Raw genomic sequence first — 18,211 nt, 5'->3', positions numbered from 1 at the left:
ACGGTCTGCAGTGTCTCCGTATTCAGTGTCACATGTGGTATCACATGTGGTGATGGTCTCGCTCTGTGCATCTGATTGTTACAAACTTGCTCACATCCACATGGGTGTGGTTTGCTACTGCATGGACAGTGTACACTAGGAAGTGAGCGTGTCCGCACCTCTCACCTGTGCAGCCTCTGCACTAACTGGAACCACCCCCCTACGCCCCCACCCCAACCCCGTGCCAGCGAAACGAAAAGTTGGGCAAGTTCATACAAGTTCTGGTGGCTCACTTTGAGCGTCCCTGGAGATGCACCCCTTGTGGGCAGGTGGCCTGTGTGACTAAAGCGGCTTCATGTTGGTCTTGGCACAGTTCTGTCCTGTGTCCTGGTGTTGTGGTTTGAGCATGTTTCCCTAAGTAATCCTGTAGCATTTCCTCCCTGCCAGCAGAGAAAGCTCACATTCCCCAGCAGGGTTATTGTACCAGCCTCCCAGGCTCAGGCTAGTCCAGACATCACCTCTTGGAAGCGACAGCCATTAATTACCGCCATCCCATAATGTCTGAGCCTTGTTTGTTCAGCAGTTTCACAGCCGTTGGCAGCAGTTATCCCTGGGCAGGTAAATAGTGGCTTTGTTTGCTCTGATAAGATAGCAGGGTTCCAGCGTGGCTGTCCTCCATCCCGAGGCTCAGTGGTTTGTCCTCATTCACTCTGTGCTTCTTTTAAGGCAGGGTCTCTCTGTGTAGCCCTGGCTGGCCCAGAAGTCACTGTAGCCCTGGCTGGCCCAGAAGTCACTGTACAGATGAGGCTCGCTTGGATTCAGAGATCTGCCTGCCTCTGGCTCCCGAGGACTGGCCACTGTTGCTTCTTTGTTTGCTTTTTGTTTGTTTGTTTGTTTTACAAGACTGTGGGGCCACTGCATAGGCTGAAAGGTGCAGGGTTTTAGAGAAGAATCCGGAAGGAGCATCTCGCGCACATCCATAGCCATATACTCTTCAGTACATTAAGAGCAGAATGGTCAGGGCTGTTCTTACAGAGGACCCAGGTTCAGACCCCAGCACTCACATCAAGTGTACCTCCAATTCCAGCGGATCTTCTGATGCTTCTGACCTCTGCCAGCACCTGCACCCACACCCATGTGCACATGCCCACACACAGATACACAACTAAAAATAAAATACATCTATACACAGAGAGGAAAGACAGCAAAGGCTAGAGGAACTCATTAAATCTGAGGCTGTTGCATGGCTGTAGTTTGGGGTTTGTGGCGGAGAGCATTGCATTCTCTCTCTGTAAAGGCTCTCCGTGTGCTTTCTCTAGCGTTTTCTCTGTCACTTGACAAGCTAGCTTTGGCTCTGACTGCTTCTCCCCCGTGTTTCCAGTCTGGGTTACACATTCTGCATCTACATGCAGCACAGAGCAGAGTCCAGCGAGCTGGCCTGCATGGGGCACGGCCATGTGCCTTCAGGTACATATCATTAGCTGCTGCTTTTGAGCTACACTGTGATTTCTCGTTTTCTGGGCATACTGCCATTTCCCGGCCTTGCTTTCCACATAAGCCCCTACCCCTCTGTTTCAGGCAGGCCGGGCAGGGTCAATCTCTCAAATATGGACGAAATACAGTACGATTTTCCCAAGTCTGCACTCAGCTTTCTGATTGTTTGTTTTCATAGAAGTCACCTTTTCTGAATAAAAAGTATGTATACAACTTTTTCCTCTGAACACCATTAAGACAAACAAGATTAATATATATATATATTATATATATATATATGTGTGTGTGTGTGTGTGTATTATATACGCACTATATATACATAATATTATATGCACATATATGTTTGTGTGTGTATATGTGTGTGTGTGTGTGTGTGTGTGTATACACATAATATTAAGACCACACCTTAACAGCTCCTTTCTGAAGACTCCCAGCTCCCTCCAGTAAAAGTGATAATGAATTCACCTGTGCAAAACCATACGGTTTCTTCCTGTGAATTTTCACTCCCTATATCTTTCCCTGGTTCCAGTTACAGGCATGAGCCCCTGCTCTCAGCCTTTCCTAACTCCTAGCAAGCATGAGCAACGTAGAGTGCATGTTACTACTGTATGTGTGGTGTGTGTGTTAATGCTGGTGGGCCGGTGGGCATAACCGTGGTGCCTTGCCTGTCTGCATGTCAGAGGACAACCCTTGAGAGCTGTTTCTCCCCTTCCACTGCAGGATCTGGGCATTTAACTCAGGCTGTCAGGTTGTAAGCCTTAATCATAAGTTCTACCCACTGAGCCATCTCACTGGCCTGTCCCCCTAACCTCTGCTTTTAGAGATTTATTTTTTATTTTCCAAGTACACGTGTGTGTCTGCCTCTATGTATGTATATAATGTATGCATGTATACTGCATTTGTGGCTGGTTCCAGCTTGGATCAGAAGAGGGCATCGAATCCCAGAACGGGATTTACAGATGGCTGTAAGCCACCATGCTGGGAATTGAACCTGGGACCCCTAGAAGAACAGCCAGTGCTCTTAATTGCTGAGCCATCTCTCTAGTCCGTGTTCAACTTATTGATAACAGCAGCGTGACTCACTTACAAGGTTCATGCTTGAGAACTACACAGTTGGGTTACCAAAAAAGTTACAATACATCCTAGCATGTTTTAAATACTATTCTAAATGTGTTGAGCCAACATACCCTGAGACTGTGATTAGCAATAGCATATTTTCCACCTTTACTCTTCTGTTTCCTTTGTTGTTGTTGTTAGTTTTTAATTATACTTATCTGTTTGTGTGTATGTGGGGGGGAGTCACGTGCCAATAGCCTGGTTCTCTCCCCTACGTGAGTCCTGGGGCTAGAACTCGGGTGTTTGACAAGTGTCAGTACTTGCTGAGCCTTGACCCCTGTTTCCTGTTTTGTTTTTGTTTTTGTTTTTCTGTTTCCTGGTTTTAAAAACTCTATATTTAATTTCTGTTTAGGAAGTCACTGTGGGGCTGGGACCAGTCAGGGGAAAGACCACATGGCAACTAGAACAGGCAAACTTATTAACTTTATCATATTTATTCCTTTTGTGTGTTTGGGTGTTTTGTCTGCATGTATGTCTGTGCCTGATGCCTAAAGAGGCCAGAAGAGGGCGTCTCATCTCCTCGAATTGGAGTTACAGATAGTTGTGAGCCTTCATGTGGGAGTTGGGAATTGAACCCAGGTCCTCTGAAAGAACAGCCAGTGCTCTTAAACTCTGAGTCACATCTCCAACCACCAGTGACGTTTAATATAAGGATTATTAACTGAAGGAGCCTGGGATACTGTGGGATTGCTGAGTGAGAAGGAAATCAAAGACAGGTGGACCAGCGGGCAGCATCTGGAACCAGCAGCGAGATGTTAGTTACAGCAGGGAGACATAGCTCATACTCACTCGGAGCCTGTGTCGGGGCAGGCGTCGAGAGATTAGAGCTCTGCAGCCCTGGTACTGGGGTCCTCACTGTGGAAAACCCTGGCATTTCCTCAGTAAACACAATGAATGTCTAGCTCAGACATACACCATTCTGAGGCATATTTACCCACTGATGCCCCAAAGTCTATCTCCACGAGCAGTTAGAAAGCTATGTCTATGTGAAAATTTATAGTTGAACATTTGTGGCAACATTATTCAAACCAAAAGAAGAAAGAACTCAAATCCCTACCCACGACGGACAGGTAAGTAAGATATGGTACGTCCATATAAGGGAGTATTCTCTGGCAATAAAAAGCAGTAGGTGTTGATTTGTGCCACAGCAATCAAGAACCTCAGACTCATTGTTAATCGGTAGAGGCCAACCACAAATACCCACGTATTGCATGATTTTGTTTTTATGAAATCCCAGAATAGGCAGGCACAGCCCTGGAGATGGAAAGTAGATTAGAGTTGGAGCAACAAGAGAGTCCATCAGCTGGGGTCAGCTAAGGGATGCCTTTTCTAGACAAGTAGCATGTCTGAGGAATGACTATGGTGGTCTGTACAACTCTCAGTGGTGTGAGGATTCTTTTGTTGTTATTGTTTGAGTCAGGGTGTCCCTCTAACCCTGGCTCTCAGGGAACTTGTTCTGTAGATCAGGTTGGCCTTGAACTCAGAGATCCTCCTATCTTTGCCTTGTGAGTGCTGGGGTTAAAGGCATGTGCCACCATGCCCAGCATTTTGTGAGTATTTTAAGAGCCACTAAATCATATACTCTTTAAATTTCTTAATTCTTTTTTTTTTTTTTTTTAAATATGCATGTGTGTGCCTGTTTGTGCATGTGTGTGGAGATACCTATGGAGGCCAGAGGCATCATGTCTTCTGTAACTAGAATTACGGAGGTTGTAAACCACTTGACATGAGTGCTGGGAACTGAACTCAGGTCCTCCAGAAGAACAGACTGTATTCTTAACCATGGAACCATCTGTCCAGTCCCCATGGGTGTGTGTGTGTGTGTGTGTGTGTGTGTGTGTGTGTGTGTGTGTGTATGCAAAGACCAGAAGAGGACCATAGATCTCAAGGAACCAGAGTTATTTTTGAGACAGGGTCTCACTATACAGTTCTAACTATTCTGTAATTCCCTACACAGACCACCAGACTGGCCTCAAATTCAAGAGATCTCTGTACCTCTGCCTCCCGAGTGCTAGGATTAAAGACAGACACTAACATGCCCATCCTCTAAGGAGCTGGAGTTGAAAGCATTTGGGGGAATGCCTGTTGTTTTGTGGGGCCTGGACTTAAGTTCCATGGTTGTGCAGCCAACATTCCTAACCACTGAGCAGCTTGCCAGCCCTGAATTACTTACTCTTAATGGGTGAAGGATAGCTCAAGTACTTTTAAAAAGTAAAGAGTGGGGCCAGCTAGGTTGCTCAGCAGGTAAAGGCCTTGAAGACCAGCCTGCTGACCTGAGCTCAGTCCCCGGGGCCCACCGGGTAGAGAAGGAACTAACTCTGTTACATTGTCTTCTAACCTCTCCATCTCTTGAGTTCATTACGCGCGCGCGCGCACGCACACACACACACACACACACACACACGTCTGTTGTTTAGCTTTTGTTTTTTAAGAATAAGTAGTACAAAAATGAAGCATAATTAAGACTTAATAGGAGATAAGTCTGAAACCATCATAGTAGGTAGCTGGGTACTTAGGGTACTCTTAGAGCTTAAATTCCCTTTGTTGAGGTTAGAAGGGGAGTGGGATGGAGTGGTGGCCTGAAAAGATCGCTCAGGCGTTAAGAGCACGGGCTGAAGTTCCAGGGACCTGGGTTTGGTTCCCAGTGCACATATGGTGGCTCACAACCATCTGTAGCTTGGGTTCCAGAGGATTCAGGCCCCTCTTCTGACCTCTACAGGCAGTGGGCATGCAGGTGATGTACAGACATGCACACAGACAAAATGCTGATGCACATTAGTGGACAAGAATTCTCCTTGCTGATCTCCAGCCTGTTCTTGCTGCCCTTGCCATAAGGTTCAGAGGGGCCAGTTCCCCCCGTGACCTCTTAACCCCGTTTGCTTGGTTGCTGCTCAGACAGTGCCGACCTCCTGTGACTTCTGCTGGTTTTGGTTTGTTCAGGAAACCCTTCAGACTCTTCCTTCTATCTTGTTCATCTTTTTTTCTTCTTAATCAGTTACAGCCTTTATGACCCCCACTGTATTTCCAGGAGAGTCCGCTTTCTCTCCCATACTTCTTATCTTTTACGGTATTCCCCTCAGCTCTGTGTCCCTGTGTGTCACCCACCTCAAGCCCCTGCTGATTTGACTATTAATGCCCTTGTTGTTTTACGGTTTGTGATGGTTAATCTAGATTGCCAACTCGATTGGACTGAGAAAGACCTAGCTCGAGATTTAGTAAAATGAACTTCTGGGTGTGTCCTTGAGAGTGTTTTCAAAGGAGATTAGGCCTCGCACACTCCACCAACTATGGATTGCTGGAGTCAGGATTTGAGTAGCCCGGTGGATGTAGAGCTGTGAAAGGTGGGGCGCAGATGGAGGAAGTGTGGCTCCTGATATTGCCCTGGCCACTGTGCTACTCCCTGAGTGAATCACCTCCCCTTGACATCACACTCTGGTGCAGTACCCAGCCTTCCTGCCTTGCTGTAAGCCCGGAGACGGAAGTCTAGTGGCCGTGGCCCGATGCCTCTGAAATTGTGAGCAAGAGAGAGAACCTTTCTTCTCTTTGCTTCCCTCAGGCGTTTGGTCATAGCAACATGAAGGTAATTGCATATGGTATTCTTTCCCCTGGAGCTCTTTCTTTGCCCTCTGCGCCTGGTGTGTGTTTTTAAAACGCTATTTGGGGGAGGGGAGGTGTAGAACTGACTTCTTGCTGGAGATGGAACCCAGTGCTGCACCCGATGCCTTGGAACCACTCTGCACCTAAGCTACACCTTGAGCTCTTGTTACATCTCCATGCTGATCTTGTTAATGGTCTTTGCTGGCTCTCTGACTTTTTTCCCCATACTTCCCTTGATTTGCTGTCTTGACTTTGCCTGCTCTTTCCACTTCCATTGCCGTATTTTTATGTAGTCCCTGTATGAACCATTTCTTTGTTGTTATGATCTATTTATTTGACATGCAGTGGAACTTGTTATGTTGATCAGGTTGGCCGTCAGCTCTGTCACCTGAGTGTGGCACTAAAGGAGTGCGCCACTGCCTGGGTCTGCTAGTGTTCCGATGCAGCTCTTCTCAGGATCTCCCTGTTTCTGTCTTTGGTGCTGGGAATTTGAACCCAGAACCCCATGCGCTGCCAGCGAGGTAACCCTCAGCCCCCTCTTCACTTAGAGAGATGCTGAAGTCTGAATGGAGTCAGGTTGTCTGAGCTAGAGTCCTGCTTTGTCGAATGCTAGGCTGTGATCTTAAACTGCTGTGTGCTTGGATTTCTTCACTATGAACTATAGATGATAAATTCATAGACCTGATAAGCAGAACTAATAAATTTACTCAGATAAAACTCTTAGAGTGGTGTCTGGTCCACAGTAAGTGCCATGTGAATATCAGCACTATTAATTATTTTATTGCCTGTGATTAAAACAAACACAGTTGTTCTGAGTAGAATAATTTCATTTATATTAACTGTTTAAATCTACCCAGTCAAGCAATAAATTCTGAATAGTTTGGATGTTGTGTTGTTGTTGTTGTTTAAGAATTGATAAACTTTTCAGGAACTGGTTTGGGAAGCTGGTTAATAAATTATATGTGAAACTTCTAGTGAGTTTGCTTGAAAAGTTTTCACAGGAGGATGCCCTAAAAGTGCCTTGTGGCTGTGCATGGTGGCGTTCCTGTCCCTAGCTGACGGCTGAGGGCCTGCGGCCTCAGTGCTTCCATTCTGGGTGCGCGTAGTGCAGAAAATAACCAACTAGAGTATCTTAGAAATGGTTTGGAGGCAGTTTCTTTCAGCCAGTTCAGACTTTTGCATAACTTTCTTCCTATGGCTCATTAAGGCAGTCTAGTTTTCAGTGGTCTGAATGACTCTTTTAAAGCATGCCGTAACCTATTGAGTCATCAGGTAGTCCACAGATGAGTTTGTGAACACGTACCAGGGCCCAATGGCAAACAAAACAGCCATTTTCTCTGCCTGGGTGAGCCAGAGTCTAAATGCTAGGTGACCATACTTCCCACCTACACTTACAAGTGCACCGTGAAAGGGGACCGTCTGCACAGGGCGGGAAGCATCCGACAGCGAGCCTCTGCCTAAAACGTGAGGCAGGCAGCAGATGAGAGTGCAGAGTGAGTAGGATGGGCTGGAGAAGGGGTCTGTCAAACAGTTTCAGCCATGGCTGCAGGCTCGTTCTCAGCATCCATAGCAGGGGGTCAGTAGCCACCTCTAAACTCTAGCTCTAAGAGATTCAATGTCTTCTTCTGGTCTGCAAGTGTGGCATACTCACACAAGTATATAAATAAAAATAATTTTTTTTAAAGAGGCTTCACCAGAGGCCCAGCCTGGGCTCCACAGTGAGACCCCATCTCAGAACAAGTGGGAGCAAAGGCTTCTGCTTGACTTCGGGGAGGAAGGATACCCTCCAAACACTGACCGTCTGGGAAAAGAGGCTTGTGGAGGGGACTGGGGGGATGGGGATGGGAAGAGAGCTAGGAGGGCCTGGAATAGTGTTTGAGGAAGTATCCTAAGGAAGGTGAGACGTTTATGCCTGGAGGGAATCATATTGGCTACTGTGTGTGAGAGTTGGGAGGGTGAGGATGGAGGCCACAGGTTTCTATGAGGCTGTTATAGACCCGAGAATTACAGTGGGCTGGGAACAGGGCAATATAGTCTCCTCAATAAGGTGGGTGGAGGCGAGCCTTCCAGGTATAGCCAGAAGGTAAATTTCCTCAGGCTTGTTTGATGCCTTGTTTGATGGCTTGTTTGACGTGTGTTGGGAGTGTCAAGCATCATTGCCTGGCTTTCTGAGGAACTCCTGTTGTGTGTGAACTTTTCCAGACGTGAGCAGCTGTCTGTTTATCCCTGATAAGGCACCGACCACAGACTAAAATACAGTTCCACCAGAGTCCAGCATGGTGAACCAATGAGTTTATTAAGTTAAAGAGAATGAGTTCGAGGTTACTTACGGGAGTATTGGTATCCCTGAAACACCCATACCGCCAGTAAGTCCCACCCCAGAATGGAAAACAACCTCCCCATGGCTGCATAGATGGGGTCTCCCACTTCAGTAAACCTTCTACTTTCTGAGTACTCCCTTGTTACCTCCAAAGATCACAAGGCCACGTGCAGCGAGTGTAGACTCACACAGCTGAGAAGATGGTTCGGGGGGAGGCTGGAATCTCCCAGTTAGACGCAGTGATCTTCCTGACCCATATTCCGAGAGAGAATGTCAACCAAATGGGCCCGATCTTGAAGGTCACTTTCAGAAGTCACAGCTGCCATGATGAAGATGGCAATGGCCGAGTTCTACATCACCTGTGGTGGATGGTCAACCTCAAGGAAGAGGGGGTCGGAGGGACCTGTGACACAGCGAGCTGACAGTCAGTATCGAGTCAACAAAAGGATGGTAAATTAAGACGTCCCCTTGGGACAATAGTCTGAGACAGATGAGTTCGCTCCCTCCCCGCTCTTTTGAATATTTCAATTACAAAAATCATAGGCTTTAGGGCTGAGCAAGGTAGGTGAAGGGGAGAGAGAAGCAGAAGTCCATAGAGAGTTCAAGGGGTCACAGAACAGAAAAGTGAACCTGTTGAAGCCAGTGGTTGTGACAGGAGTTCTAAATGATCTGTAAAGGGAAAGACTAGGATTAATCATTTGGTTTGAAGTAGAATTGGAAGTATCAGGTTTTCAGTATGTAAAGATGTAAAGGCTGGTGCAGGCGCTGGTGCCGGTAGCACGTGTGTACATTTGGGTGTATGCTCACTTGTACTGCCCAGCTCATCCCCTAAAAGGACCCATGGCAGTGAGGGCACAGGACATCTAGGTATTGGGTTTCGCTTTGTTTCTGAGGTGCTGAGAATGGAACCCAGGGCCTCACACACGCTAGGGAGGCACTGTTTCTTGGTGTGTATGTAGCAATGCTGCTTTTGAATTCTTTGTTCAATAAAGGGGTCCATCTGTTAGACTGACTCACAGACTGTCATGTGTCTGTGAGCCTAAGGTTGTGGTCACCACCTGGCTGCACCAATTGAGATGACACTGGTATCAGCCCTTCCGCCCCCTCAGAGGAGAGCCCCTTAGAATCACTGTGTTTTGGAGGCAGATTGAACATTGGTACATTTTTAGTTCTTTAGTTCTCAGAGGAAAGTTAAGACACTGTGCTGCTAGAGGTTCAAGTCTCCGGGGCCCAGGAGGCGGCTCAGCTGGTAAAGTACTGCCCTGCAAGCATAAAGACGAGAAATGACACCGCCACACACATGAAATGCTGCGGGTTGGCACTCATGCTCTCAATCCCAGCTCTGGGACCTGCTGGCCAGCTGGTCGGTCTAGACGATTGGTGAGCTCTCGGTTCAGTGAGAGACCTTGTCTCAGAAAACAAGGTGGTTTTGGGAGAAGGACGCCCCATGCTGAAAACCCACACAGACAGACATAAAGACCCACAGAGTCTCTGCTTTCTGTTTCACTTCGGAAACGTTGTATATTGACTTTTATAAAGACTGAAAATAAATATATGAATAAATAGATCATGAAATATACCCCTCCAAATCTAAATTTGATAAGATGTCTGTCTGTATATATCTGTCTGTCTGTCTGTCTATCTATCTATCTATCTATCTATCTATCTATCTATCTATCTTTGTGTACATGTGTACATGCCTGTGTGAGTTGATGTGCACCATGTATATGCAGGAACGCTTGGAGGGCAGAAGAGGATGTTGGCTCCACTGAGACTGGAGTTGCAGACAGTTGTGAGCTACCACGGTGGTTGTGAGAGCTGAACCCAGGTCCTCTGTAAGAGCATCAAGTACTCTTAACCTCTGAGTCATCTCTCCACCCCCAAATCCAGGCATTCCCATTTGTTGTTGCCAGTGTGAGACTATACATTCGAATACCCCTCTCTCTAGATTGTTTCCGATAGCAGCGTGTCTGATCTGTGGCTCTGATCTGTGTTGGGGTACATTTCTGGTAGCAGCAGGTCTAGGCTCTGATCTGTGTTGGGGCACGCCCTTTGCTACATTTTCTGTGACAGTTGTGTCAGGTTCTGCATTACTCCCTGGGCCTGGAGGATGCACTATCCACCTCCTGTGTGTGGTGGCCAGCCTTTGTGAACTGCATATCACACTCTCCTGCCCTCTGGCTTCCATCTGGGATCATCTGGCAAAAGGCAAAACCACAGATCCAAGCGTGAGCGGGAAAGGTCAGAGCGTTCTGTCATCCGTGACTGCTGGCCACCTTCTAGTGGAAATGGTACCGTGCATCCCGTTGCCTCCATCCAGCAGCATCTTCTCTCTTGCACCAGCTCATTCACGGCTTTCTCTTCTCACCCTTTCAGAAGAGGGAAGCTGCCTCCTGCCCTTGCTAGTCTCTCAGCGGCTCCTTTAAACCCTACCCACACAGCTTACAGAATCCTGCCATCACACCTCCTCCGGGATCCCTTCTGCGTGTGCAGCCTGCTTCCTGTCAAGGCCAAGCAGACACGCTGCAGAGAGGCCAAGCTCTGTGGCTTCCTTGCTGTCTTTGTCAGGGTGAACTTAGTTTGCTGTGGACAAACACCACGACCGAGGGAACTCTTGTAAGGACAATGTTTCATTGGGGCTGGCTCGCAGGCTCAGAGGTTTAGTCCATTATCATCAAGGCAGGAACATGGCAGTGTACTGGCAGGCATGGTGTAGGAAGAGCTGAGAGTTCTACATCTTCATCTGAAGCCAAACAGAAGTCTGTTTTCAGGCAGCTAGGGTAGGGGTTTAAAGCCCACCCACACCCTCAGTGACACACCCACTCCAACGAGGCCACACCTCCTAATAGTGCTACTCCCTGGGCCAAGCACTTACAAATCATCACACTTGCTAATTGGGTATTTGAACTGTTGTTAATTTTATCTTTAAAATCTGTGTTGCTAATGGGCATTCCTATACAGGACTGGTTTAAAATAGTGTTTATATGCGTACATGGCGTGGCACACACATGGAGGTCAGAGGACGACTTGCAAAAGTCTGGTTCTTCTACCATGTAGATCTCTGGATTGAACTTGGGTCATCAGGCTTAGCAGTAAGCCCCCTACCCACTGAGCCCTGCATAGGACTCCTCACTATTTGCTGCAGAGCTGAGTTAAGGTGTAGGAGCATTGAAAATCTCAATTACGGAGGCAATACTGTGACTCATAACAGTTGTAATTCTGAAGAGTATACAGGGGAAAACAGATGCCTCCCAAGGATGCACCACCCCATGCTGTTTCCTAGGAGCAGCCAGCATAACAATTGTGGAGCCACTCAGGCCTTTATATGTATATGTTTAGATTGAATAAACATGCGTATGTGTGCATAGATAAACTCGTCGTGCCTGTATGTCTATGCATCCGTCTGGGGGGCTCAATTTCAGAGCCCACTGTCCCACCATGCCTCTTTTGTAGCATGTCAGTATTCCTGCCTCTTAATAATTACAGACTGACGTTAGTTCTGATATGAGATATCAGCGATATTTGTGGCACATATATTTGGTCTTCACCTCTGTCTCCTGACACTATAACTCCTAACGTCTTTAGAGTATGTGATGTCTTGGTGTGTGTTAATGGCTTGATTGACAGCTTGCTGCTGCTGTGTGGCTGCAGGATGGGGATTGGTTAGCTTAGTTACTTAGTTTCTGTTGCTGTGATAAAAATACCATGACCAAGGCAACTTATAAAAGAAAGCCTTTGATGGGTGGTTTACAGTTTCCAAGGGTTAGGCCATCTTGTCAGGAAGCCTATCAGGCGACAGGCACGTCTCTGAAGCAGTGACTGAGAGCTTACACCTTGAGTCACAAGGTGGAGATGGACACTGGGAATGACTTTAGTCTTTTGAAACTATAAAGCTCACTCCCAGTGATACACTGCCTTTAATAAGGCCACACTTCCTAATCCTTCCCAAACAGTTCCACCAGCTGTGAACCACATATTCAAACACAGGAGTCTTTGGGGACCATTCTTACTCAAACCACACTTTTCCAGAGGGGACTGAGGTCAGAGTGAAGGGTTGGGACCTTTAGTCTCACTCCCCAGCCTTTTCAGGGAGAGTAAGCTGATACAGTGGCCATTGTATAATGATTTCCATGTAACAATGTTTCCACAAATCTCCAAAAGATGGAGTTAACAAGTGAAGATTCGAGGGTGCCAACTGCAGAGGCCATGGAAGCCCCTTGTCTCCTTTCCTCTGTGTTACCTGGCATGTCTCTTCTGCTGCTAAATGTAGTGTTTCTTTGGGATTTATGAGCTAGTCCGTCAAATTAGTGGAACCTAGGCAGGTGGTCTAGACAATCCTGATTGTCGGTCCTGGGTCAAAAGTACTGGGCAGTCTGGCTGGGGCTCGTGATTGGCATCTGGCGTGGGTCTGTGGGACTGAACTCTCAGCCTCTGGGATTGGATGCTGTCTGCTGTCTCCAGGTAGATGTTACCAGAGCAGAGTTGGTGGAGAGGACTCCACTGGCCCATCAGTAGCTGCAGGGTCATGAGGAGCATACTACATTCATTACTCTTGTTGGCTGTGTCCTCTGGTGAAAGCCTTGTCCATTTCTCTCTGAATTCATTTTTAAGCACTTTACACTTTGAATTCACTTTACAGATTGAGTTGCCATGATGAATGGAATACTTTACATCTTACATTTTCTTTTTGTAAATATTTTATTTTGGCTGGGCAGTGGCGGCGCAAACCTTTAATCCCAGCACTTGGGAGGCAGAGGCAGGTGGATTTCTGAGTTCGAGGCCAGTCTGGTCTACAGAGTGAGTTCCAGGACAGCCAGGGATACACAGAGAAACCCTGTCTCGAAAAAAACAAAAAACAAAAAACAAAAACAAACAAAAGAATAAATATTTTATTTTATTTCATGTGCATTGGTGTGAGGGTGTCAGAGGCTTTGGAACTGGAGTTACAGACAGTTGTGAGCTGCCGTGTGCGCGCGCGCGCGCATGCGTGCGTGCGTGCGTGCGTGCGTGTGTGTGTGTGTGTGTGTGTGTGTGTGTCTGTGCTGGGAATTGAACCCGAGTCCTTTGGAAGAGCAGGCAGTGTTCTTAACCACTGAGCTATCTCTTCAGTGTCTCATCTTACATTTTCTAATTGCATATTTTTGGAATGTTTTTAAAGAAGCTCTTAGCTTTTCTGTAAATTAATCTCATAATTACCTCCTTTATTGAATTTTCGGTGCGTTCTACTGTCTTCCGCAGTGAGACAGTAAGGGAATTCCCCCAGTTGTAAGGGAAAAGCTGTCCTAAGGGGGACATCCATCATCTGCAAATTGCAGCTTTTTATCACCTTGCTATTAATACATTTCTGTTACACTTATCTCCACACTGTGTATGTTAGGGTTGGACGGGCGTGCCGTAGTGCGTGTGCGGAAGGCAGAGGGACTGTGGAAGTCACGAGAGACTGTTCTCTCCTACCACATGGGTCCTGTGGAGTGGGCTCTGCTCTTCCGGCTCAGGGTAAAGCAAGCTCCTCTATCCTCTGAGCCATCCCACTGGCCCGTTATCGATATTTATACCTATACGTCTTTGTCATGTTATTTGGTTACTGGGTTAAGTGATTGGGAGTGGGGGCAGGGTCTGACCCAGGGAAGTCTTCTTGGACCATGGATACAAACAAGTTTGTATCAAAGAGTGTACAGAAGGTACTGTAGCAAAGTGGATGGAGAATGGGTTCCAGGCAGGCCCTGGGATGGGAAATGAGGTGGCGTTCAGAGGGTGCCTAGTGCACAGGGCACTGGTGAGACTGAGAGAAGCAGGGGCAGCCTGAAAAGTAGCAGGGGCTTACCCTATTGAGCAGAATTCAGAATGAACAAGAGATCTGTTAGCAGAAGATGCCTGCCTCCCTATTGCTGGAGCCAGTGAATATGTTACCTCACTTGGCAAAGGGTCTTTCTAGATATAATGAAGATTATGACCCTTTAAAGAAGGCAGTTAAGCCTGGATTATGTAGACAGGTCCAGGGTAGTCATAGGAGCCCTGAAAAGTGAAGGAATTTTTCCAGCTGAAAACAGAAGCAAGCTGCTACAGGACAAACTGGAGGGGGGTGGGGCATAGCCTGCAGGACTGATGGGGGCCATGGAGAAAGCTGGAGAAAAACTGCAGGAGCAAAGACTGGCCCTTCCTGCACGGAAGCAAGCCACAGGGAGGAGATTTGGGCAGCAGCTGGAGTGAGCATGGACTCAGGCTCTTCTCGGGAGTTTCTGGGCGGGGCGCAGCCTGTGACGCACCAAGGGCCTAGCAGGGCTACTCCGTAGTGGGGGTGCTGGCCTCTAGGACGCTGAGATAATAAATGTGTTTTACTGTAAACTGTTTAGTCTGCCCCTACTTGTTTTAGCAACAGAAGAAAATGAATCCAAACAGGTTTGAGTGTGGAAGTAACATTTCAGATCTTATGTTAGAAATGACTCTGAGCTGGCAATGGTGGCACGTGCTTGAAGCCTCAGCCAGCACCTGGGGGCTGAGACAGAAGGATTATAGCTTTGGGGCCAATCTGGGCTACACAGGCCACGATCTAGGTCAGCCTAGGTCTAAGTGTTAGAGACCCTGTCTTGAAAATTTGAAGCAGAACCAAATAATGGTGCTCTGTGCCAAATGGATGCAGAGAATAAAAACGGATTTGTCCGAACACAGTGCCAGTGTGACTAGGGCAGTGACGGTGGGATGGCATATAACGGAGGAGTTACTTGAGGGCTGGAGAGATGGTTAGTGGTTAACAGTGTTTACTGATAACTCAAGCTCTGGGGGATCTGAGGTCCTCTTCTGGACTCTGGAGACAGAGCACTTATATGTACACAAATCCCACCATCCATGCAAGTATAAGTTTATAAGGGCTAGAGAGCTGGCTTAGTGGTTACGAACATGTATTGCTTTTTCTGGAGGAGCCAGATTGAGTTCCCAGCACCTATGCTGGGCTGCTCACGACTGCCTGTGACTCCAGCCAGCAGAGGATCTGATACCCTGTTCTGGCTTCCCTGGCACCCGACTGCATGTGGTGAGCATGCAGGCATGTAGTACACCCATGAATAACCGCACGTAAATCTTTGAAAATCTTTCTTTTTTAAGAAATCAAAAGGCTAGAGAGTTGGCTTGACCATTAAGAACACTTGGTGATGTTGCAGAGGATCCAGGTTCCGTTCCCTGTATCCACATGGCAGCTCCCAACCATCTGTGCCTCCAGCTCCAGGGCATCTGATGCCCTCTTCTGGCCTCTGCTGGCATCAAGCACACACATGGTGCACACGCATACACACATACAGACAAAACACTCAATACACACGAAATCAAAATACATTTTTATAAAACTTATTTGAGAGCTTATAATTGCCAGAAATCTGCCGTCCACAGGAACAAGGAGAGGACATGTATGTCTAGAAACGCCCCCTGCGTGCCCTGCCGGGGCTCAGTGGTTGTCATGCATTTGGAACGGTCTTTAGAGTTTCTTCACTATGCGGAGGAAGACTGCTTAATATCTTACTGGCTTTCCTGTTTGTTTTTAGGTCATGTAGGAAATTGTGAGTCATGTGAAGATGGGACTCTTGGTATTTGTGCGCAATCTGCTGCTAGCCCTCTGCCTCTTCCTGGTCCTGGGATTTTTGTATTATTCTGCCTGGAAGCTACACTTACTCCAATGGGAAGACTCCAGTAAGTATGGTCACTGTAGTTCACCCCAAGCCTGTAGCTTTACCATGCAGCTGCAATCCCTGCGGGACGGAGGCATAGAAACTAAAACCGCCGCTCTAGTTGCTGGGGCCTGAGACCTTTGGTGCTTCCCTTCCCCCAACCCTTGAAATCTGCATGCTGTGGCAAATCTCCGCTTCCTTTCCGAGCCCCGCGAGCATGTGCCGCTCTTCACGTCAAACCTCGGACTGTGCCCGCATTTCTAGTTCCCGAAGGCTCGCGTCTTCTTTATTAGTAAGGTGTCCCGACCCTTACTTCTCACCTACTGCCTTGGGTTGGGTGTTGAAGCTGGTTGGTTTCTCTGCCCCCCAGAATTCCACCTTTACTTTTTCCTTGCACTTTCAGTTTGATATTGTCTTTGTTTTATTTTCCCCTGAGGAGACGGTGTCTCCTTCACCTTTGCAGCCCTTTGGTTTTGAACTCACACCTAACTAGAGTACCAGGGACCCAGCAACCCCCAACCCCTTCCCTCCACATGAGCCTCTGGTCTCAGGTGTGACGTGGTATCTCCCTTGTGTTCCTCAATGTCCTCTGAGTCACAGACACACAGTTGATGTGACGGCATTACTTGTCACTTGTCATTGTACACTCTATTTTTGGCTGTAGCTTGAAGCATCACATAGGGAACTCCTCACGGCTCTTCTTTGGTCATTTTGTTTAATCTTAGCCCGCTTAGGGGACACTGTGTTGCTAAATCTGATTCCCACTGATGTGTGAATCAAGGCCAGTTGTATCTTTCCGGACAGCTCCTGGGCTTCAGTGTAGAACTGGTCTATAGGGTAGGGTCAGTCTCCAGGCTGAGGGTAAGCTGAGGCAGAGGAGCACAGCTGGTGACTGATCACAGCTGTACTGAGGCCCTAACAGAGAGCTTCGCTGGGAAGATCAGTGTTTGTCACGTGATCTGAACTATATGCATATTTTAAGCTGAAATTTAAAGTACTGTGTTAAATCTTTATTGCTTTGTATAGATTGTTTGTGCCTCTTAAATGTTCAGCTTGGACTGGGGCTGGGACTGGGCTGGGGCTGGGGCTCAGTTGGTAGAGTATTTACCTAGCATATACAAAGCCCAACACCAAACACAACTGGGCATGGTGCTTCACACCTGTAATTCCAGTACTCAGGAGATGAAGTCAGGAGGATCGGACGTTCAGGGCGATCCTTGGCTACATAGTGAGTTCAAGGCCATCCTAGGCTACCCGAGACTCTGTTTAAAAGAAAAAAAAGTCTAGCTTGTAATTATCACTACTTTGTGTTTCAAGAAGTTACTCAAAGTTCTCTGCCTTGATTTATTTTTAGAGTCAAAGTTGAGTGTTCGAAGGTAAGGAGCATTCGCATCAGACAGTGTAGAATTCTGGATGGTGACTCTGTGTCAGTGGAGAACATGGCCAAGAAACAGAGCCCCCCTCCCCCCATCGAAGTCATAACTAAGGATCAAATAATATTTTCCTAGAGAAGTAAAAAGGAATTAGTATTATGGAAGACCCATAATGTCAGGCATTCAGGCAGACAATATAGACATTTTATTTCATCTAATTTAATTCTTAATACTGGTCTGTGAAGATGTCATTAATCTCCATTTTCCAGTTGGACAAACCCCAGCAGTTAATTAATCTACCAGGGTTACACAGTTGAGCTGGAGTTAAACTCTAATTTCCCATCTTTAAGACCCATTTCATGTAGAAAATGATAACAAATGCTGAAGAGAGAATTTAATTCTGTAATCTACTTGATAAAAAGAGAAAGGGTTCTCAGAGAGGGGGTGAAAAACAAGAGAGAGAGAGAATAAGGGGAAGGGACAGAGAGGGAGGAAAACCTGTAGAAGAAGCTGGCCACCCAGCAGTCCCAGCACCTGGGAGGCAAAGGCAGGCGGACCTCTAAGTTCCGGACTAACCTGGTCTACATAGAGAGATCTAGGCCAGCCAGAGCAACACAGTAAGTCCTGACTCAGAAAAACATAAAGTAAAACAAATCTTAAAAAAAAGTTATTAC

At 47.0% G+C, this 18,211-nt stretch overlaps 1 protein-coding gene across 20 annotated transcripts in view; it reads left to right on the top strand.

Moving 5' to 3' along the window:
* St3gal3 (ST3 beta-galactoside alpha-2,3-sialyltransferase 3) overlaps positions 1-18,211 on the top strand; it is a 202,821-nt gene that overhangs the window by 11,238 nt on the left and 173,372 nt on the right. For all 20 annotated transcript variants that reach the window (XR_376302.4, XR_376301.3, XM_006502898.4 and 17 more), the window contains exon 2: positions 16,042-16,186. Coding sequence is in view for 18 of the 20 variants with exons in the window: in XM_006502898.4 (XP_006502961.1) it covers positions 16,072-16,186 (115 nt within the window). In the remaining 2 variants the exon portion in view is untranslated. The remainder of the gene's footprint in view (positions 1-16,041; positions 16,187-18,211) is intronic.

The sequence above is a fragment of the Mus musculus genome, chromosome 4, assembly GCF_000001635.26.
Source record: "Mus musculus strain C57BL/6J chromosome 4, GRCm38.p6 C57BL/6J".
Lineage (NCBI taxonomy): Eukaryota > Metazoa > Chordata > Mammalia > Rodentia > Muridae > Mus > Mus musculus.
This window is presented reverse-complemented; position numbering and strand designations above follow the sequence as displayed.